Source organism: Sciurus carolinensis, chromosome 7 (assembly GCF_902686445.1).
Source record: "Sciurus carolinensis chromosome 7, mSciCar1.2, whole genome shotgun sequence".
Classification (NCBI taxonomy): domain Eukaryota; kingdom Metazoa; phylum Chordata; class Mammalia; order Rodentia; family Sciuridae; genus Sciurus; species Sciurus carolinensis.
The window spans coordinates 54,985,749-55,009,558 of record NC_062219.1 but is presented as its reverse complement, the minus strand read 5'-3'; the positions used below and the strand labels follow the sequence as shown (position 1 = coordinate 55,009,558).

At 36.8% G+C, this 23,810-nt stretch overlaps 1 protein-coding gene across 1 annotated transcript in view; it reads left to right on the top strand.

Moving 5' to 3' along the window:
- Afg1l (AFG1 like ATPase) overlaps nucleotides 1-23,810 on the top strand; it is a 195,906-nt gene that overhangs the window by 70,202 nt on the left and 101,894 nt on the right. Inside the window, 4 exon segments of the mRNA XM_047558780.1 lie at nucleotides 7,019-7,074; nucleotides 7,076-7,121; nucleotides 8,213-8,343; nucleotides 16,389-16,488. Of these exon segments, the coding sequence (XP_047414736.1) occupies nucleotides 7,019-7,074; nucleotides 7,076-7,121; nucleotides 8,213-8,343; nucleotides 16,389-16,488 (333 nt within the window).

Below are 23,810 nucleotides of genomic sequence, written 5' to 3'. Positions count from 1 at the left end.
TATGTATTCTGGAAATTAGCACTCTATCTGAAGTACGAGTGGCAAAGATATTCTCCCACTCTGTAGGCTCTCTCTTCACATTACTGATAGTTTCCTTTGCTGAAAGAAAGCTTTTTAGTTTGAATCTATCCCAGTTGTTGATTCTTGCTTTTATTTCTTGTGCTATGGGAGTCCTGTTAAGGAAATCTGATCCTAAGCCAACAAGTTGAAGGTTTTTGACCTACTTTTTCTTCTATAAGATGCAAGGTCTCTGGTCTGATTCCGAGGTCCTTGATCCATTTCGAATTGAGTTTTGTGCAGGGTGAGAGATAGGGGTTTAATTTCATTCTGTTGCATATGGTTTTCCAGTTTTCCCAGCACCATTTGTTGAAGAGGCTATCTTTTCTCCATTGCATATTTTTGGCCCCTTTGTCTAGTATGAGAAAATTGTATTTATTTGGGTTTGTGTCCATGTCTTCTATTCTGTACCCTTGATTTACCTGTCTAGTTTGGTACCAATACCATGCCGTTTTTCTTACTATTGCTTTGTAATAGAGTTGAAGATCTGGTATTGCGATACCCCCTGCTTCCTCTTTCTACTGAGGATTGCTTTAGCTATTCTGGGTTTCTTATTCTTCCAAATGAATTTCATAATTGCTTGCTCTATTTCTGTAAGGTACATCGTTGGGATTTTAATTGGAATTGCATTGAATCTGTATAGCGCTTTTGGTAGTATGGCTGTTTTGACAATATTAATTCTTCCTATCCAAGAACATGGGAGATCTTTTCCATCTTCTAAGGTTTTCTTTAATTTCTTTCTTTAGTGTTCTGTAGTTCTCATTGTAGAGTTCTTTCACCTCTTTTGTTAGATTGATTCCCAGGTATTTTATTTTTTCGATGCTATTGTGAATGGGGTAGTTTTCCTAATTTCTCTTTCTGAAGATTCATCACTTATGTATAAAAATGCATTGGATTTATGAGCATTGATCTTGTAACCTGCTACTTTACTGAATTCACTTATGAGTTCTAAAAGTTTTCTGGTGGAATTTCCAGGTTCCTCTAAATATATAATCATGTCATCAGCGAACAGGGATAGTTTGAGTTCTTCTTTTCCAATTCGTATCCCTTTAATTTCTTTGGTTTGTCTAATTGCTCTGGCTAGAGTTTCAAGGACGATATTGAAAAGAAGTGGTGAAAGAGGGCATCCCTGCCTTGTTCCAGTTTTTAGGGGGAATGCTTTCAGTTTTTCACCATTTAGAATGATATTGGCCATGGGCTTAGCATAGATGGCCTTTACAATGTTAAGGAATGTTCCCACTACCCCAATTTTTTCTAGTGTTTTGAGCATGAAGCGATGCTGTATTTTATCAAATGCTTTTTCTGCATCTATTGAAATAATCATGTGATTCTTAACTTTAAGTCTGTTGATATGGTGAATGACATTTATTGATTTCCGGATGTTGAACCAACCTTGCATCCCTGGGATAAAACCCACTTGATCGTGGTGCACTATCTTTTTAATATATTTTTGTATGCGATTTGCTAAAATTTTGTTGAGAATTTTTGCGTCGATGTTCATTAAGGATATTGGTCTAAAATTTTCTTTCCTCGATGTGTCTGTCTGGTTTAGGTATCAGGGTGATATTGGCTTCATAGAATGAGTTTGGGAGGTTCCCTCCTCTTCTATTTCATGGAATACTTTGAGGAGTATTGGAATGAGCTCTTCTTTAAAGGTTTTGTAGAACTCGGCTGAGAACCCATCTGGTCCTGGACTTTTCTTTGTTGGTAGGCTTTTGATGACTTCTTCTATTTCATTGCTTGAAATTGATTTATTTAAGTTGTGTATGTCCTCCTCGTTCAGTTTAGGTAATTCATATGTCTCTAGAAACTTGTTGATGTCTTTGAAGTTTTCTGTTTTGTTGGAGTATAGATTTTCAAAATAGCTTCTAATTATGTTTTGTATTTCACTCGTGTCTGTTTTGATATTTCCTTATTCATTCCGAATTTTAGTAATTTGAGTTTTCTCCCTCTTTCTCTTTGTTAGTGTGACTAAGGGTTTATCAATTTTGTTTTATTTTTTCAAAGAACCAACTATTTATTTTGTTAATTTTTCTGATTGTTTCTTTTGTTTCAATTTCGTTGATTTTGGCTCTGATTTTAACTATTTCCTGTCTTGTACTACTTTTGGTGTTGGTCTGCTCTTCTTTTTCTAGGACTTTGAGCTGTAGTGTTAAGTCGTTTATTTGTTGATTTCTACTTCTTTTGTTGAATGCACCCCATGAAATAAATCTTCCTCTAAGTACTGCTTTCATATGTCCCAGAGATTTTGATATGATGTGTCTTTGTTCTCGTTTACTTCTAAGAATTTTTTTATTTCCCTCCTGATGTCTTCTGTTATCCATTCATCATATAAGAGTGTATTATTTAATCTCCAGGTATTGGAGAAGTTTGTTTTTTATTTTGTCATTTATTTCTAATTTCAATCCATTATGATCTGATAGAGTACAAGGTAGTATCTCTATCTTCTTGTATTTGCTAACAGTAGCTTTGTGGCATAAAATATGGTCTATTTTAGAGAAGGATCCATGTGCTACTGAGAAGAAATGTATTCGTTCTTTGTTGGATGGTATATTCTATATATGTCGGTTAAGTCTAAATTGTTGATTGTGTTATTGAGATCTGTGGTTTCTTTATTCAATTTTTGTTTGGAAGATCTATCCAGTGGTGAGACAGGTGTGTTAAAATCGCCTAGTATTGTGTTGTGGTCTATTTGATTTCTGGAATTGAGAAGGATTTGTTTGACACAAATGGATGAGCCAATGTTCGGGGCATAGATATTTATGATTGTTATGTCTTGCTGATTTATGCTTCCCTTAAGCAGTATGTAATGTCCTTCTTTATCCCTTCTGACTTGTTTTGGCTTGAAGTCCACATTATCTGAAATAAGGATGGATACTCCAGCTTTTTTACTGTGTCAGTGTGCGTGTGCATGGTATGTTTTTTCCCATCCTTTCACCTTTAGTCTGTGGGTATCTCTTTCTATGAGATGAATCTCTTGCAGGCAGCATATTGTTGGATTTTTCTTTTTAATCCAATCTGCCAGTCTATGTCTTTTGATTGATGAGTTCAGGCCATTAACATTCAGAGTCATTATTGTGATATGATTTGTATTCCCAGTCATTTGACTCATTTTTGTTTTTTCACATGATTTGGTTTCTCCTTTATTTGGCTATTCCTTTAGACTAGTTCCTCCCGTTGCTGATGTGCATCGTTGTTTTTCATCTCTTCCTCATGGAATATTTTGCTGAGAATGTTCTGTAATGCCGACTTTCTTTTTGTAAATTCCTTTAGCTTTTGTTTATCATGGAAGGTTCTTATTTCGTTGTCAAATCTGAAAGTAAGTTTTGCTGGGTATAGGATTCTTGGTTGGCATCTGTTTTCTTTCAGGGCTTGGTAAATGTTGTTCCAGGCCCTTCTAGCTTTTAGGGTCTGGATTGAAAAATCTGCTGATATTCTTATTGGTTTCCCCCAAATGTAATTTGATTCTTTTCTCTCACGGCCTTTAAAATTCTGTCTTTATTTTGTATGTTAGGTATTTTCATAATAATGTGCCTTGGTGTGGGTCTGTTGTAATTTTGTATATTTGGAGTCCTATAAGCCTCTCGTACTTGGTTTGCCATTTCATTCTTCAGTTTTGAGAAATTTTCTGATATTATTTCATTGAATAGATTGTTCATTCCTTTGGTTTGTTTCTCTAAGCCTTCCTCAATCCCAATAATTCTTAAATTTGGCTTTTTCATGATATCCCATAATTCTTGTAGATTCTGTTCATGATTTCTTATCATCTTCTCTGTTTGGTCAACTTTGTTTTCAAGATTAAATATTTTTTCTTCAATATCTGAGGTTCTGTCTTCCAGGTGTTCTATCCTATTGGTTATGCTTTCTATGGAGTTTTTAACTTGGTTTATTGTTTCCTTCATTTCAAGGATTTCTGTTTGTTTTTTTTCAGTATCTTGAAAAAAATACAAATTATATCACAATAATAACCCTGAATGTTAATGGCCTGAACTCATCAATCAAAAGACATAGACTGGCAGATTGGACTAAAAAGAAAAATCCAACAGTATGCTGCCTGCAAGAGACTCATCTCATTTCAGTTTCAGTATCAGTAACTCTTTATTGAAATGATCTCTTGCTTCCCGTATTTGCTCTCTTAACTGTTGATTGGTGCGATCATTTAATGCCTGCATTTGCTCTTTGATCTCCTCCTTCATTGCCTGCATTTGCTCTTTCATCTCCTCATTTGCTTCCCTGATTGTTTTAATTATATACATTCTGAACTCCCTTTCTGACATTTCTTCTGCTGTGCCTTCATTGGGTTTTATTGATATAGTATCTAGGTTTGTATGGGACATTTTCTTCCCTTGTTTTCTCATATGGTCAGTTGTCAGTGGGACTCTGAGATATTGCAGATTTCCTCTTTTGGCTTATAGTGTCCCTGTAGATTTCCAGTGTATCACCTCCCAGCCTTCAGTAGCCTGAAATCTTGGAGGAACTTGAAAATGCAGTGCTTCTGAACAAAGCTGCCCCTAGTCCGCTACTGGTTCCAGGGCTTGGACCTGCCTCTGTGCGGAAAGATTCTCACTGGGGGTCCTGCTCCGAGAAGCTGGAGAAGCTGGCCGTGTGGGAGGAGCCCACCACCGGAGTCAGCAGGGCTACCTGGGGAAGACTGTAGCTGCCCTGCCCTGCTCTGATAAGCCGTCCCTATCCGTGCCTGCCACCCAGGCCGAGCTTCACCCGGTGAGGGAGACTTACCCCGTGGCTCTGTTTTAGTCCGAGTCTCTCAATGCCTCCCCTTCTTGAATCCTGGGTTCTGGAGCGACTGGAGATGCCGTCACCCTCTAGTCCACCATCTTTGATCGCCCCGTGGAAAGAGCCTGCAGCCGGAGGGGGCAGGGCCGCCTGGAGAAATCTCTGGCTGCCCTACCCTGGTCCCAGAGGCTGCCTGCGGTTCGGAGCTCTCCGTTGGCTTGGGGACTTGTGGCTGGCTCTGTGTAGAAAGGCTCTCACTGGGCGGTCTGCTCCGAGAAGCTAGCCTTGAAAGGCGCCTCCTGCCGGAGGGAGCCGGGCTGCTTGGGGAAGTCCCTGGCTGCCCTGTCCTGGTCCCTGAAGCTGCCTGCGGGCCGGAGCTCGCCGCGCTGACTCCGGGACTTGGAGTTGGTTCTGATCAGAAAGGCTCTCACTGGGGTGCCTGCTCCGAGAAGCTGAGGAAGCTGGCCGTGTGGGAGGAGCCCACCGCCAGAGTGAGCAGGGCTACCTGGGGAAGACTCCTGCTGCCCTACCCTACTCTGATAAGCCGCCCCTATCTGGGCCTGCCACCCAGGCTGAGCTTCACCTGGTGGGGGAGACTCACCCCGTGGCTCTATTTTAGTCCGAGTCTCTCAATGCCTCCCCTTCTTGAATCCTGGGTTCTGGAGCGACTGGAGATATAGTCACCCTCTTGTCCGCCATCTTGGATCACCCCCAAAATATATTGATTTAATGAATAAAAGGACATTAATTTTACTTATGGTGATTTTGAAATTCAAAGGATTAAAGTTCATGTAGCCCAATCAATCAGTCTTTCCCCCATTTTGGGGAGTGGATGGTGGTTCTGGGGATTGAGCCCAGGGCCTAGTGTTTGCTAAGTGTGCATTCTACCACTGAGCTACACCCCAAGCTCCCTCTGATTTTTTCCTTTTGCTTTTACCTCCAGAAGCTTTTTATTAATGACTTTATAGTATCTAGAGTCCATTTTTAAAAAAAAAACACAAATGTTAAGTTCAAATACATATTATTCACATTTTTGGTTAGATAATTCATGAATATTTTTCTGGATCTAGAAATATACTGTGCTGCATTCAACAGAATTTGAAAGTCTATTAATTTACTCTTTGGTAAATTTAATGATTAAAAATCTGCTGCAACTTATTCCATCAAGAGATACTGTATTGAATATTTTTCCAAAAAATTACTTTTCAATCTAAGTGGCCCCTTCATTAAAAATTCATTTGGGAATGGTATTTTCATATACAAAAATATTCTTGGCATGTGCTCAGAGTCATCTTGTGGAACAGAGGAAGTGGCCAAAGGATGAGATTCAGATCTTCCTGAGCTACCTTTGATTCTTAGTAATTGCACCTCCAGAGAGGAGCCTGGGCACTGTGGATGCAGGAAGCAGGGAGGATGAACACAGGGCCAGCACATTTTGGCCCAGCCTGTTGAGGGGTGCTGTAATATGAACTGAACTTGGGCACTGCCACCGTCTCCAGAGCACCGGGTTTTCTGTGAGGAAATAAGGCTTTTTGTGCATGTTGTGTTAAGTGCTCAGGCTGATGACTATTCAATTTTTAATACGATTGTAGTGATAAAAAGTTTCAGTGTTGAAAATTAGATAATATAATTATAAGGATTGACTATCAGAATTTCTTAAGTAGGTCTCATTTTGAAAGACCTAGTTTCTCAATTTTTAAAAAAGGGAAGTATTGTAAATGATCATTTTCCGGCTCTAATCTACCTGTAGTATTTATTTTCAATATTTGTGTTGGGTCCTGATCTTTCTTTTTCATCTTTCTCCTCTTAATTTTGTATTTTTCATTTCTAAATTTTCTAGAAGAGTTTCTTATATATAGTAATAAACCAATAAATATTTAATTGTTTTATTTGTACTAGTGTCTTTTAGAAGAGAAGGCTGAAGAATAATCTGTTAATCTTGCCAGTTTATGAACATAGTTCTGTAGGGAAAATTTTCCCATAGTGTTGACTAAATGTTCTATTTCCTAAAAACAGGATTATAATAGAAAAAGTAATATCAACATTTTCCCCCCCAGTCAGTTTAACACACAAAGTGAACAGCCCCCTCTAGAAAAGTAAGTCTTCAGCTTTCTAGTACAAGCCTGGCTTCATTATCCCAAACCTAATGAACAATCATTAGAGCAATCAGCACATACTGTTTTAATAGTATTCTTTAAAAAGATTTTTTTTTTTTTTAATTTTGAAGGTACAGGGAAAACAATGGTGATGGACATGTTTTATGCTTACGTGGAAATGAAGAGGAAAAAAACGGGTCCATTTTCATGGTTTCATGCTAGACGTGCACAAAAGTAAGTTGAGCTGAAAGAAGTGATTTTTTCAGTGGGCACACTATATAAAATAGTTTTCTCAAGTGAATGACACTCTTAAAAAAATTAGACTTCTGTTTAAAGCAAGATTTTATTGGGTTTCATTTGTTTTGTGCCACATTGAAACAGTAGTGAATCTGGTATTGGTTCTTAAAATCAATTCAGGACTTCATTTATTAATAAATGAAGGTCAGGCATTTTCTGTATCTACTAAGTGTTGATAAATCACACCTGTTTCAAGAAGTTATTTTTAATTAGGTCCTTTACTCTGTGTTATTTTAGCAAGAGGCATTCAGTTTGTATTTGCACTTATGCATCATTACTTTGCCCTGGTTGTTCTTACATTATTTCATTTTTTTATGATTTGTCTGTCAGCTACATTGTAACCTCCCCAAACCAGGAATGTTTTATTTTTCCTTTAATTCTTTTAACATTTAGTGTAGTGTAGTGAATGAAATGGGACTGGCATTAGTACCTTAGGTTGGAGACAAGGGAACATTCCGATTATATTTGCTAGATATAACTTGCACTTTTTTGGGTAGGATCATGGCCTCCATCACCGAAATCCTCAGGACTGAGATCATTTTGTTGATCCATCTGGTTACCTATCATTTTTGTCATCTCTGAATGTTTAAAGAATGGAGATGGAACTACCTTGAAGTTTCCTTACACCTTTAAAACTGTAATAGTATTTGGACAATTTATTTTGGGGTAGAGAAAATGCAACCAATCTTAAAAATCAAATTTGATTGGCTAGGTGTAGTGGTGCATGTCTGTAATCCCAGCAATTGGGAGGCTGAGGCAGGAGGACTGTAAGTTGGAGGCCAGCCTGGGCAACTTAGGAAAACCCTCTCTCAAAATAAAAAATGGAAAGTGCTGGGGATTTAGTTCGGTGGTAAAGTGCCCCTGAGTTCAACAAACAAACAAACAAAACAAAAAGAATTGATCATATGTGATTTAAATTTAATTTTATTCCACATTAAAGTTTCATCTAGTGATTTAAAATTTTTATAGTTGTCTTGAATGTCCTAGTAATATAATATTTGGTCTTTGTTTGATTTCATCCATTTAAGGAATACACCGCCTTAAACAGAATTTGCCAAAAAGGAAACCAGGATTCATGACTGAATCGTATGATCCAATCGCTCCCATAGCTGAAGAAATCAGCCATGAAGCCTGTCTCTTATGTTTTGATGAATTTCAGGTAAAGTGGAAATTTTTCATAAATGGAGAATGATATGTTGAATGAAATGGGAAGATTTAAATTTTGCTCCTGGTATTTTCATTGTTTTATATATAGATTTGACATATTCTCTTTTAGATTTTACTGTCTTATTTGGGGGTTGGCACACCATGGCCTGCATAGGACAGATCTGGTTACTTACTTCATTTGCTTCTCTGTGGCAGCTGCTTCTCTGTAGCCCATGGGAAGAGATTCATTCTCATTCTCTCTCTCTCTACACACACACACACACACACACACACACACACACACACACTCAACTTTATTTTGCAGTGCTAAGGATTGAATCCAGGGCCTTACACATGCTTAGGGAAGTGCTGTACCACTAAGCTACATCCTCAAACCCTAATTTTTGATTTTAAATTATTTAAAAAGGATACTAAAACTGGCATGGTGGTACTTGCCTATAATCCAAGCAGCTGAATTAGGAGGATTGCAATTTCAAAGCCAGTCTGAGCAATTTAGTGAGGCTCTAAGCAACTTAGTGAGACTCTGTCTCTAAATAAAAATAAAAAGCACTGACTCAGTAGTAGAGTGCCCCTGGGTTCAATCTCTGGTGCCAAATAGAAAAAAGTATATTTACCTTTTATAAAATGATTCAATGATTTACATGTGTTTTTGCATCCTTATTTCATTGAATTCTATAAACTAGTTATTATTTTCCCTACATAAGGAATCTAAAGACATTAGAATTTCCTAGGTCTCATGAAAACATCATTAACTATAACCATGTGGATTTCAAAACATTTAGAGAAACGATTTGCATGTTTCTATGGCATGAAGGACTTTGTAAAGCAAGACTAAGGAGTTAGGGAACTATGAAACTGAATGTGCAAAAGCCCCTGATCCTGAAGAACTAGAGAACAAGTAGGACCAACTTACCCATTAGGTATAGTGGGCACAGTGCCTAGGACCCTTTGTACTTTTAGGAACTCATGAAAGTTGATTTGATTTCTTTTAAAATTTGAAGAAATAAATGAATATGCAGTAATGAATCTAGTCTGTGTGTGTCTATATCTGTATTCTATTTGTTTTATACTACACAAATTATATATGCAGATATATTTTTATTGAGGAAGGAGCTTATGAAGGCAGAAGTTCCTAGAGTTCCCCTGAAGTCATAATGCCACCCTAATAATGAATTACTAACAAAAACCTACCTGTTTGCCTGAGTGTTCTCCAGTAAGTTCAGATTTCAAAAGGTTGATTTGTTGCTGGGACAAAGGAACCAAAAGTAACGATCAAGATATTTTTGTTCTAAATGGGCCCAGTCTTCCACAAGAAATGCAGGTAAGATAAAGGGTATTTCAATTATATATTAAGTATGAGGGAGATCCAGGGAGATAGGCCCTTACAAAATGTTGCTTGCTAGCAGAGAGAAAGTAGAAGTGATGGAAGTGTTTGTCTTGCGTACCCCATCCAGACTTGCTTGTTGTTAATTTACTCATTTACTCTTTCATCCAAGTTGCCTTAAAGAACCTTATTCTATATCATCAGACCCTGTCTGTCCCATTGCTAAATGGACTAGGCCTGGACATCTGATCAATTCATAGCTAGTCCACAAGCTTGTCAGCAACCTTGGACTTGTGTGGTGTGGCCTGGGGAATGGTCCAGTCAGATCTTCTTTCTCATAAATTTGAGCTAATTGGCACATAGGGAAGTTCCTGTTTAGTAATGAGACAGGAACAAAGAGACATAGAAAGTAACTGAATCACATTAAGGGAAGGAGACTAGTGCTGCCTTGACAGCTGCAGAGCTCTCCAGAGCTCCTCCAATCCTAACCCTGTCCCCTGCTCCAGTTCCCATGAGGTGCCATCAGTGTTGTCCCTACTGTACCTTTAGCTGGATCTGTGCCTATTTTTTGCAAACAGAATTTTGATGGGAACTAAATTCTTTACTCATGTTTTGCACCTCTTTGTATGACACAGGAATTTCCCTCTGATCTGTAAAAGATGGTGTAAACATTGTAAGAAGTACAGTAAGGAAATATCACTCCTTAATATAAAATCTGTTGCATTAGAAGAACTAAAACCCACGTCAGATCTGAAGGGAAAGAGGCTAGTGCTGCCTTGATGGCTGTGGACTCTGCACAGCTCCCCCTATTTCTGAGGCAACAGATTTTATATTAAGAAGGTGACAGTTTCTCACTGTACTTTTACCACTGTTCATGCTCTTACAGATAGTAGGGAAATCCCTGTGAACTAAAGGCCAAGAATAGCAAAGATGAGGTATGCTTTGGGCCACAGGTTAACAGAACAGGCAACCTAAAAGGCTTACACTCTAAGGGGGGAATATGTTAGACATTGTCATTTCTCTTGCTTAAATACTTCTTTCTCTCTGACCTTATCTTCCATGTGTTCAGCCCTGCTCATTGCTCCCTGTTGTTCCCAGTCCTATTTTCTTCCTAGGTGAGAGACTCACAATTAATAGTCAGATGTTACATCAAATACTTCTTTCCCAGAAGGGCTGTGAAGACAAAATATGCAGAGATAACAAAACAAGACTAAATACAAATTGATTCCTTTTATTTGATCCCCACTTTTAGTGTAGCATTCTAGAGTGTTAGAATTGACCACATGGGAGAAATTCCCTTGAGCACAATGGACCTGAGTGTTCTAGAATGAAAAAAATGGCTTTTTTAATCTTCTGTACAATTCCAACCTTGGATTTTGCCTGCCTGGCCATGACTGTGGTGCTGGAAGACTGACCTTGTGTTCTTGCTATCATTCCAGGGAAGACTTTGCCTGGGGGAGTCTCTGGTTTTTCAGGTGCAAGATGAAAATTCAGTGCACCATGACAATAGAAATAAGTTCAAAGATTTATTACTTCTATATCCTGGAAGAGCCATGCAGAAAGAGAGAATGAGAAAGAGAGAAAAGAGAGAGAAAGGGCACACAAGTGAGAGTGCACATGGCAACTAGAAGTATATAGAAGAGTGAAATGTGGGTTGTTTTAAGTTTGAGGGCAAATGTCTGAATGGTCCCTATAAAGCTGCAGGGGGTTAGGCTGAAGCCCAGTCTTTTTTTTTTTTGATATGTGGTCTTCCTATGCTGCCCAGGTTTGCCCTGAACTACTGGGCTTAAGTAATCCTCTCCCCTCAGCCTCCCATGTAGTTGGGACTACAGGTACCAACCACCATGCTCAGCTTAGTCCAGTTTTTTAGACAGGAGAAATACCTTGAAGGTGAACCTCTGGCCAGAGGCTTGGGCTGTTTATGTGTGGTATTCTAATGTCCAGCCAGCAATCTTTGTTGTATCCGGTTATACTCCCACATAGCCATTAAGAGTAGCTCTATCACTTCTTCAGATCTTTGCTCAGTTATCACCTTCTTAACAAGGCCTTTTTTTTTTTTTTTTTTTTTTTTTAGTATCAGGGATTGAACCCAGACGCACTTAACCATTGAGCATATCCCCAGCTCTTTTTATATTTTATTTAGAGACAGGGTTGCACTAAGTTGCTTAGTGCCTTGATAAGTTGCTGAAGCTGGCTTTGAACTTGGCAATCCTCCTGCCTCACCTCCTAAGCCACTGGGATTACAGGTGTTGGCCATGGCACCTGGCTGACAAGTCATATTCAAAAACCCTATTTAAAATTGCAGTTTGTGCCCTGTGCTATTCAGCTATTCAGCTATTCAGGAGACTGAGGCAGGAGGATTGCCAAGTTCAAGGCCAACCTGAGCAACTTAGCAAGACCCATGTCTCAAAATAAAAAATAAAAAGGGCTGGGGATGAAGCACAGTGGTAGAGCCCCTCTACCTCTCTCCACATTTCTGATGCCCCTTGCCCTTCTTTTCTCCCACGACACACATCACCTTCTAACATATTAATTTGCTTATTATGTTTATTGTTTATCTCTATTCTTCTACAGAGTATAAACTTGGAGGTACAGCTCTTTATTATTGTTAATTGATGTATGTTAAGTGTCTAGAATAGTACCTGTGAATGAATGAATAAATTCTAATAAATGAATTCCAGGACTAAATGAATTAGTTCTCCTATTAAGTCCCATTCCCCTTGCATATAACAGCATTTGTCAAACAAAACCAGCATTTATAGAACCCAAGATATGCTACAAACTCAATCCACATTTTTCCTGTCAACATTCTGAATATCTGAACATTTTTATCTAACATAGATGAAAAATGATAATTCATTGTTTTAGTTTATATTAATTTACGTAGTTTACTTACTAGTTAAATTAATCTTTTATGACCTATTTGAGGCATTTCCCATTTATTTATTGGAATGCTTACATTTCATCTATTGTGTATATTCTTTTTATTTTATTTTTTTTTTAATGTGTATGGTGCTGGAGATTGAACTCAGGACCTCATGCATGCCAGGCAAGTGCTCCACTATTGAGCTATACCTCCAACCCCTATTGTGTGTATTCTATAATATCTGCTACTGTTTACTGAGTGCTTTCTATGTGCCTATGTTCTTAACTACTGTTCTGTGCTATATATTATTTCATTATAGCTAACATTCTATACAACTGGATATAATTAACATAAAAGTTACATCAGCATACATACGATACATAGGTAATAATAATAGGTAATAGTTAATATTTTCTTGAAAGTTTAATGTGTGTTTCATTACAATTTTGTAAGGTAGGTTAACTTGACCATGGTCACCATAGCTGGTAACTAACAGTTTAAATCCAGTATTAGTGCTCTTACTAGTAATAGTTGTATGTTTTCCTTGGTATACAAAGTCTTACATTATGTTCTTAAATATATAGACTGGGTAGGGTTTTGGTAGATATTTTAATGACAGAATCTAAAAATTATCCTTAAGCCTATTAAACCTAGTACAATACTTGCTGACTGATTAGAAAAGATTTTTTTAGGTACTTTATTCTGGGTAACAGTGTGTCTATAATCACCATTTTACATTTAAATTGAATCATATTGGTGGCCTTGATTTTTAGCTAATTATTATTGGCCTTATGTTGGTTAATTTAATATAATACTTATTTTACTGGTGAGATGAATGCAAATTACTGCTCCTTAAAAACAAGGATATACTTTCTTTTATTCTGTTCTTGAATTTAAGGAATTTTTAAGATCATGTTTTGTTAGTAGTTGGATTACACTTGCAGAATGTATTCTTCATTAGCTTGGTCATCTTTTCTAAATGTGGTATTTCAGTTTTGCCTGTGGTATGACAGGCACAATTCTTTGGTTGAGAAATGTGTCTAGAGAGGTTGTTTTTTATGTGTTTTAGTTGTAGAAATAAAATAATCACTTGTCCTCAAAGTTTTCTTTAGGATCTTTATTATGTCATTTTTTAATATTTATGTTACTTGTTAATTCATTTATGATTTTGAAGGTATCAGAATATTGAGGGAAACTGATTTTTTTTTTTTTTAATATTATGTCTTTGTGTTTCTTTTTAGGGACACTGAATAGATGTTTTACTAATATGGCCCAAAAAAATTCTGATGAGCAGAATATCATGCAAAATTCTCCTCTATAAGCTATCAATATCATTTAAAAAATAGCTTTAAGTATTTTATAAAGCAGGAAAGCTATTAAAAACTGCTAATAAAAAATAGTGCTTATTTTTGTGCTAATACTAATTACTGATAATGCATGCTTATGTTTGTCACTCATTACATGGCACTGTACCAATCAGCGGATGACTGAGACTCAAGCACTTACACATGTAAATTAAGCATTAGGGTTTTTTTTTTTTTTTTTTTTTTTTTTCTTTTTTACTTAATGAGTCATAATGGAAAGTAACTCTAGGTCATAAAAAAATCTCTTCTCTTTAATGCTAATGAAATGTCTCCACTCTCTATTAGCAGACTACCCTTATTGGTAATCTGTAGCCTTCTCTTTTGTTCCTGGTGGTAATGAAATGCTGGGTGCTGGAAATGCCAGTTCTCCAAGAATGTGGGGCCAATTGTCTTCTGTTCACTTATACTGTAAAATTACTCTTCCCCAGCAAAGCTGAACAAGTGCAGGGACAAGATCAAAAGAGTATACATTGGCACCCAGCTACACCAAGTGACTCCTGCTTTATTAATTAGTCATAGCTTCTCCAAGTTTATTTACTCAGACAGGGCAAGGACATCCAGCAATATAAAAACAACAAAGTATAACTCGATCACAGCTTTTTACTATTTGCTTTTTTCAAATTTCAACTTAAACCTTTGCACTGTGTTATAAGCTAAATGTCTCTTCATTTTTTCTGAACCTTGGGGCACAAAAGCTCTTTTAAATTTTTTTCTAAAACATTAGTAGTATAGTCAAATGACTGTTTTTATTCTCTAAAATTGAGTAACCATCAATTGATTTCTTTTTTTTTTAAAGTGAGTGTACTGGGAATCCAATTTTAAAAGTGCAGTTGCTACTAAAATTTGCAAGCCTGTTCTGTCCTCTCATCAGCAATGCCACTGGTGTTTAAGCATTTGAAAAGGACCTTCTCTGTGTTTTTGCGGAAGCAAAATTTAACAATGATCCTAAGCTCCAAATTAAATAATATCAGCCCCACTTTTCTTTTCATTTAAGTCACTTTTTTGAAGTTCCTAAAGTCTTTTAAATTTAAGAAACCTTCAGTAGTCTTAGTTAATATGTTTTCACAATCCAGCCTGAGACAGAAAAAAATTTTTGCACATCCCACATTCATGGTTTTGTTTGGTTTAGTTCAGGTGGGAAAGAAATCACTGAACTTTTGAATAAATTATCAACTATAAGGAGAAAAGTAATTTAGACCTGTGCAACCCAGGTGGATACTAGTTGTGTTACAACTGTTTAGTTGGTAACTTTTAGTATTTTGATCAAATTGAAAGAATTCCACTAGTTTCTATGACCCCTAACAGGGTTTAAAAATAGTACTGAGATATGTTTAGTGAGTATATATAAAGCAAGTTTTTTTGAGACTACTCAAAATGTGCTATTAAAGAAAGATCAAAACATTTTTACACTGAGGATCTAAAACACAGGTTATGTGCTTAGGGGAAGTTGCAATGATTAATATCAGTCTTCTTTATACATTTAGCTTTTAATTCATCTTTCCTTCTTAATTGTTGTATGTCTGTGAATTTTAAAAACTTTTTTTAAAAAGTTGTCATTAGCTTACTTTTTAATTGCAAATTCAAAAAATAATTTTAGAAAAAATCAATAGTTATATTTCTTTGTAACTTAGCTTAGATGGGATAATTTTATCTGCATTATGCATTTCTAGATTTGTCAGGAATCATAAAGCACTGTATTAACCATTCTTGAAAGGGCTTTTTTTCCCCTCTCTCTCTCGGTAGAAGGAATATTTGTGTTTGCGAAGGTTAGCAGAGGCTGGCTGTGCTGGAAGTGACTGCAGTGCCTTTTGATTATTCATGGACAGTAATAGAAGGCACTTAAAAAGAACAATGAAATTGCTTATTTTTGTGATGGGCCATCTGTTGAATTGTTTTGTGCAACAATTGCACAATAGTATCTATGTCATATCATTCTATTTTCAACAGCAGCTGATTATGTCTCACTGGCTACTTGTCCTTATTTCTAAAGTCCCATAACCATTTAAAGTCACCTTTCTAGGGACCTTTGCCAGAAAGGTATTAGAAATCACAGCCTGTGTATTTTATTATTATTTTTCTCTTTTTTCACTCTTTCTCTCCTTTTTGGCGGGGGTGGGGAGTGGGGGTGGGGAGGGCGAATGGCAGCAGGAGGCGGGAGTTGGTCATGTTCTAATTAATTAGACTTCCTAAATGTTTAGGACAATTATCTATGCTTCCCACCTGTAGTTCTATAAAAGAAGTTAACATAGAACCATTTGATAATTTGTGTTGAAATGATAGGCTTGCAAAAAAGGAAGAGTCAAGTTTAAAAGACTGTTATACAATCTTTCGTGCTTTTAATTATCTACTCTTTTCTTCATCATGATAATTAGAATATTTTTCTTGGAATTCACTACCATCTTAAAAAAGAAAAGATGAACCATTAGCAAATTTGTTAGAGCAGAAGTGAAATTAAAATAAAACAAATGTGTTGTTGTCCATAGGTCACTGACATTGCTGATGCCATGATTTTGAAACAGCTTTTTGAAAATCTGTTCAAAAACGGGGTCGTCGTTGTGGCAACATCTAACAGACCACCGGAAGGTAAAAACAAACATTGTGCTGGTCTCATCCAATTAGGTGGAAACTAACAAGCTTTTAAAAATCCATAATTTTACTTTGTTAATAAATTTGGTGACATTGCTTATCATTAGTTTTATAACTGGCTTAATTTAAAAAATCAGTCTGTATTTGTACTTGGAAATGTTTGTATTCTAAGCAAGCTAAATCTGGCTGACCTCCCTTGTTGAATACACTTGTTTTTTTCTAATTAGATATGTCATATGTACATATAGAAAATACAAATCTTTTTAACTGCTTTTTATGGACCATAAAAGAAACTCAGTGAAATGAAAGTTGAAAATCCTAAGTTAATTTTAGAAAAAGATGAGGTTCAATTGTATGAGTAGTTTTTAATACTTCATTTCTATGTGTACTGTTTTTCTTGTGTGTGTGCAGTGCTGGGCTTCAAACCTGGAGCCTTGTGCATTCTAGGCAAGTGCTCTACCACTGAGCTGTATCCCCAGCCCAATTTATTATTTCTAAAAAAGCACTTGTGCCTTATTAGGAAAATACTCAAGAATTAAAATATATGTAATAATCAGACAAAAACAAGTTTAAAAATCTTATCATGTGGTGTTAAAGGTCTAAGGAATAAAAACTAATATTGTATGAGAGACTTAGTGTTAATATCCTTCTGCCTGGAATGTTCTTCCCCCAGATATCAGCAGGGCTATCCTTACCCCTTCATATTTTGCTCAAAATTTACTTTGCCAGTGCTGTTTGGACTTCTCTCCCTACTTGAATCTACAAGTTCTTTTTTCCTGACACTGCTTCTTCTTACCTGGCCATGTAGTTTTCCTGTAGCATTTAGGGACCCATTTTATAATTTACTTATTGTATTTTTGGTTTATTGCCTGTCCCCTTCCAGAATGCATGTACTTTATGAGGACAGCAATTTTTATCTCTTCATTTGGAGGTTCTCTTAAGCACTTACAACAGTACTTCATATGTAGCTGGATCTCAGTAAATAATCTTAGAATGAATGCATGTTTTAAAAGGATCTTTCTGGTTACAATGAGGAGAATAGACTATGGAGATGAGGTCTCAAGGTTGAAAGTAAGGAGACCATTTAAGACCATTGCATGCCCTGATGATCTCCTCCTACCTTCATCCTGAGACTCAGATCTCTACCAAGAGGTCAGTAAAGCCCTTCTTCCCCTCATTCACCAAGATGGCTTTCTCTGTTCTTATGTGCCAGACCAGGATGTGTGTCCAGAGACACAAAACAAAGTGGGACAGGTTCCCAACCTCACCTTGCTACCTCCCTGCTTCCTCCCATACCCTGAAAGTATTTCCCCTCCCTTTCTACCCTTGTTCCATCAACACTTTCTCAATTTGTTCTTTATTTCTACTTACCCCCTCATTCTTGCTATTTGTACATGTGATGCATTCAAAATATCTGTTGGAAATGAGATGTCTAGAACTACAGAAAATAAAGTCCCAAGATTGAAAAAAAAGACTATTGCAACAATCCTCAGGGGAGATGATGGAGCTGGGAAGTAGTGAAAAATGGTCAGATTCTGAGTATATTTTGTAGGTGAAGTCAACAGGATTTACTGATGGAATGGATGTAGGCAATGAAAAAAAAAAGTAATCAAGAATTAATAAAAAAATAAGCCAGTCTCACAAAACCAAAGGCTGAATGTTCTCTCTGACATGTGGATACAAACCCACAACAAGGGAGGTTAGAGAGGGTAAGAAAAGAAGTTAATTGGATTAGACAAAGGGGAATGAAGGGAAGGGAGGGGGATGGGAATAGGAAAGACAGTAGAATGAACGAGATATAACTTTCCTATGCTCATATATGAATACATGACCAGTGAAACTACATCATATAAAACCACAAGAATGGGATCCAAATTAGAATAAGTTATACTCCATGTATGTGTAATATGTCAAAATACGTTGTACTGTCACAAATATCTAAAAAGAACAAATTTTTTAAAAAAGAATTAAAGCTTTTGGGCTGGTCAATTGGAAGATGAAGTTGACGTTTACCGAGATGGGGACAAGTACAAGAAAAGCAAGTTTGGGTAGGATGATGAAAGGGGTTTCTATGATGATGAGGCAGATGCCTGTGAGAGTTTGGGTTTTGTTGGAATGGTTTATACCAGAAATATAAATTTGGGAGTCATCAATCCTAAAGGAGATTGGAGAGTGGAATTGGTAATGGAGGAGGAGAACCAAGAGTATATCAAGTGAGGAAAAGAAAAGTAGCATAAAAAGGATGGGTGATCATCTCTGTTAAATGCTGCTGCAAGGTTAAAATGAGGTTGAGAATTGACCTTTGGATTTGGTAACATGGAATTCATTGGTGAACAACAAAAGATCCACGTAATAGTGTGAGTTTAAGAAAAGAGTTGTGCCACACTGATGACCACCATATCAAGATCTGACTCTGTAAGCTGCTTAGACAAGGTCTCCCTTGTTCTAGGTGTAGTTGATTTATTTTTCTTCTGATGTTATTTACAGTATGCTTGTGATGTTAAACTCCTGTGGGCCAGGGCAGTGAGCTTCCTGACATTAGAGGATCTATTTGGGTGAGAGTGAGGGCTGCCTCTCTTCTTCCTAACATGTTGATTTAACAGTGTCATTGGTGTTACCTTTAGACATTGAGTGAAAAAGCTATGCTCCTAAATGGCAAGGTGCTAGAATAGTCTCTTGGAAGCCCTCTAGCAAAGATTTCTGAAAGGAAATTGCGCTTGACTGCTTAGTATTGCAATGTGGCAAACTGAGGAAGGACAGTCACAAAGAGATGTTAAGGAACATTTTGGAGCTTATAATTTTGTAGGACTGAACAAAGTTACCGGTCTAGGAGTCAACAAAGGTTCTGGTAGGAGTGAAGTTACTGGTAGTGGGCAGGAATCTAGCTGAAGCTACCTTCTGGGGAAGACTGAAAAGTTCAAGATGTAGAATTTCTAAAGTTGGACATTAGTCAACTTAGAGAAAGCCTTTTCTAAATAAACCAAAGGATGCTTGTTATATACCATATTAATTAGCCACAGCAGACGATCATCTTATGTAGCTTGGTATTTTAATGTAAATAAGATTGCATATTTATGTGTATATGTGTACATTTTTCTTCACCCATGAAATCATGTGTGTGTGTGTGTGTGTGTGTGTGTGTATACAATTTAATGGGTGAAGAAATGACTCAGAGAGAGTACGGATATCAAGAAAAGGAGAAATGATTGGATGAATATTGGATCAGTGATCACAGACTACCAGGGACTGGGGCAGGGGCAGGTGTTTGACTACAAAGGAGTGGCAGGAGAGAAAAAAGTTAATTTTATTCTATGTAAATTTTTTTTTAAAATCACATGGATAGTGAGTGGCAAAACAGAACCCAGTTTTGTAACTCTTTTAACACATTGTGCCTTATCTTTTCTCCTTGCTGATTATCACTGATATTTGTCCACACTGTCCCAGTTTAAGATTGTCCTCTTTTCCAGCTGTCAAAAATGTATCCAGCTGGGCACAAGCAGCACATGCCTGTATTTCCAGTGGCTAGGGAGACTGAGGTAGGATGATCTCAAGTTCAAACCCAGCTTCAGCAACTTAGTGAGGCCCTGTGCAACTCAGTGAGACCCTGACTCAAAAGAAAATATAAAAAATGACTGGGGATATAGCTAAGTGGTTAAGTGCCCCTGAATTCAATCCTTGGTACTTAAAAAAAAAAAAAAAAAAAAAAAAAGGGCCTCTAATTTTTTCTTAGGGTCATAGCTTTTGATTCTGGACCCCAGATAGTTTTGTTTTATAAAAAATAGAACTTGAGGGGTTGTGGTGGCTCATGCCTGTAATCTCAGCAACTCCAGAGGGTGAGGCAGGAGGATTGTGAGTTCAAAGTTCAAGGCCGGCCTTAGCAATGGAGAGACATTAAGCAACTCAGTGAGACCCTGTCTCTAAATAAAAATTCAAAATAGGGCTGGAGATGTGACTCAGTGGTTTGAGTGCCCCTTTGTTCAATCCCCAGTACCCACCCCAAAAAAAAATAGAACTTGCTGGGCATGGTGGTACATGCCCGTAATCCCAGCAACTTGGGTGCCTGAGTCAGGAGAATCGCAAATTTGAGGCTAGCTTCAGCAACTTAGCAAGACCCTGTCTCAAGATAAAAAGGACTAGGGATGTAGCTCAGTGATAAAGCACCCTTAGTTTCAATCTCTAGTACTCCTGCAGCCCCCAAAATACAATTTGTCTTTAGACTGCTGTAACAAATGGAGAAAGAAACTTCCTGGCAGAGAAGTGAGGCAAAGCTGAATGGCCAGAGAAAGAGGGTGGTCTTTTGGAGGAGCTGAAAAGGTAGCCAGTACGGCTGGAGAGTGAGAGGAAGCAGGATTCAGGGTGGTTAAGGATAAATCAGGAGAGGTAGAAGATAGACCTTATAAAGCAAAAATAAAGATTTGGGATTTTGTTCTAAGAGGTAGGTAAACCATTGAAGCTTACCTTAAGTGGGAACTGACATGATCCAAGTTAGGACTATCACTTTAGTTATAGTGTGGAGAACGGGATACTGGTGGGGGGGTGCAATAATATGTTAGATTTGGGGAACATGATAGGAAGCTATTGTAGCACACAAGGCAAGAAATGGAAGCTCGGTATAGGCGTGATTCTCCACTGAGGGGTTGTTTTGTTCATCAGGTGATATTTGTCAATGTCTAAGCCATCTTTGGTTGTCTCACCTGGGGAAGAGGGTGTTGCTACTGGCATCTATTAGATTGAGGCCAGAAATTTTGCCCTGAAATCTTATTATGCAAAGTACTACCCCTTTGCCAAGAAACTATGTAGCCAAAAATGTAAATAGTATGTAGAGTAAGTAACCCTAGTATTGGGCAGTGGCAATGGATATGGAGAGAAGGATGGATATGAAAGATTTAGAGGGTAGAATGGGTAGAACCTAGGTATAGGTTGGATATTAAGGAAAAGGAAAGGGACAGTTTCTAAATTTCTTGCTTGTCCTTTTGGATGGTTAGTATGCCTGCCTTTCAATACAGACAGAAAACTCTAAAGCTTAGGAATTCAGAAGATAATGTCTGGTGAAGAACATATATTCCCCCCTTTTTATTAATTCTTTAGGTCCTCCATTTAATTTCTTATGCTATATTCATCTCAATTCCTCTATTTTTGTTATAATGCATCAATTTTCTGGGTAAGATTAGGGGTTGTTTTTGATGATGTAGATACAATCATATCCTAATCTTATATCAGCTAATAATTTAATCATTAATTTACAGACAAATTAATTGTTGATTTTAACATAAAACATTAATAAATAACTTAATTTTAATAGAATATAATTGATAGGAGCAACACCAGAATTTAGGAACCTAGGAGAGTAAATAGCTGTGGAGTAGAGTGGTCTGGGAAAGTTGTGTTGAAGAAAAGAAAGAAAAGAAGTAAGACTTGAGGGGTAGAGGAGTAAGCACCAAAGATGGATTTCCTGTACATCATTATTTTTTCTTGTCCTAACCTCCAATTCCTACCTTCCATGGGTCCAAGCCTCATTGTCCTCTGTTCAGACAGCTGATAAAACTCCAAAGTGTCAGCTTATGATTATTATTTTGGTTTTATCTTACTAGTGTTTTGGTTTCTAAGGATCTTCCTTACTTTCTTTCGAGTTCAAAATATGTTTAGTATACTTTAAACAACACTGCTAGTCTCTTGTAGTGGTATTATCTTATATTTTATGGAAATTCTGGTTAAAGGCTCTTGAGGTAGAAAGGATCTTGGATCAGATTCATAGGAATGGGTAATTATTAGAAAGAATTCAGGTAAAATATATACAGAGAGAGTTTATTTTCTCATTTTTACAAAACCTCAAGTAAATTATTCCTTCGTGAATTTTGTAATTTAAAGTTGGGTGCAGTGGTGCATGCCTGTAATCCCATCAACTTGGGAGACTAAGGCAGGAAGATTGCAAGTTTGAAGCCAGCCTCAGCAATGGCGAGGCGCTAAGCAACTCAGTGAGACCCTGTCTCTAAATAAAATACAAAATAGGGCTGGGGATGTGACTCAGTGGTTGAGTACCCCTGAGTTCAATCCCTGGTACCGAAAAAAAATTATTTTTTTGTCATTTAGGTAAATACTTGAATGCCCACTTTTCAGAGATAATAGAATCAGGTCATTAGAAAAACTGGAAACAAAAATTCACAACTTAAAATTTCACATATACAATATTCACTTTTTATGTTCCAAAATAAACTTATGTTAATTTTATGATACTGCTATTGAAAAAATAATACCATAAGGTTTAATCAAATGGAGACATGGACAACAAATTAACAGACTAGTAGATTAAATTAATTAACAATTTTGAAACTCAATTAATAATTAAACTGGAAAGATACTCAATTAAAAAATAGGAATACAGTTTTATGGGAAAATAGACTATGTAAATTGAAATGATTATGCTTCATTGGCAGTATATAACACAGGTGCTTAAAAAAAAGGTCACTTGTTGACTAAACCTAGAACTGTGACAACAGTGAAGTCTGGAATTTCTGGGTTTTATTTACTGTTTTATAATGAAAATGCATTAGGTAGCATTAGAATGTCAAGAATACTTCTGTTTTCCTTAGAATACCAGGCAGTAACACTATGTTATTTATATTTAGGCCAACATATCCATAACAAGTGAAAGACTAGATATCACCAGAAAGTTGGCTAACTCATGAGCACATGTGCGTGAATGTGTATGCAAACACACATACACACACATATACAGTAGTGTAATTTCTCATTTCACTGCTTAGAAAGGCAAAAATCCAATGGTTACCATCATAAAGGCTGAAGAAGCATTTGGCAAAATCTAACACTTTTCTTGATAGAATTATTTTATAAAACATTAAGTAGGTGGGTAGTTTCTTAATATAATACCAAATACCTTGGTTCAAAAGTTCAAAAGTTGGGCTGGGGAGATAGCTCAGCTGGTAGAATGCTTGCTTGCAAGCACAAGGCCCTGAGTTCAATCCTCAGTACCAAAAAAAAAAAAAAAGTTCAAAAGTTAAGAATCATACCTATCAGAGAAGCTATGGAGGCATTTCTACTAGAGTTATGAACAAGTTAAGGCTTATACTTATCCTTTTTAAACACTGAACTAAGTTAAAGACTAAGACATGACAAGAACAACCAGGTAGATAGTGAGGAGAACCAAATAAAGCCACATATCTTGCTTGCAGAAATCTATCAAGACTAGACAGCGTTACTTTTTCACGATTATATGAACAGAAAATAGTCTAACATGGGAAAAATAAAAGATATTGCAACACTAAATATAATTATTAAAAAATGGAAGAACAACATCCTTT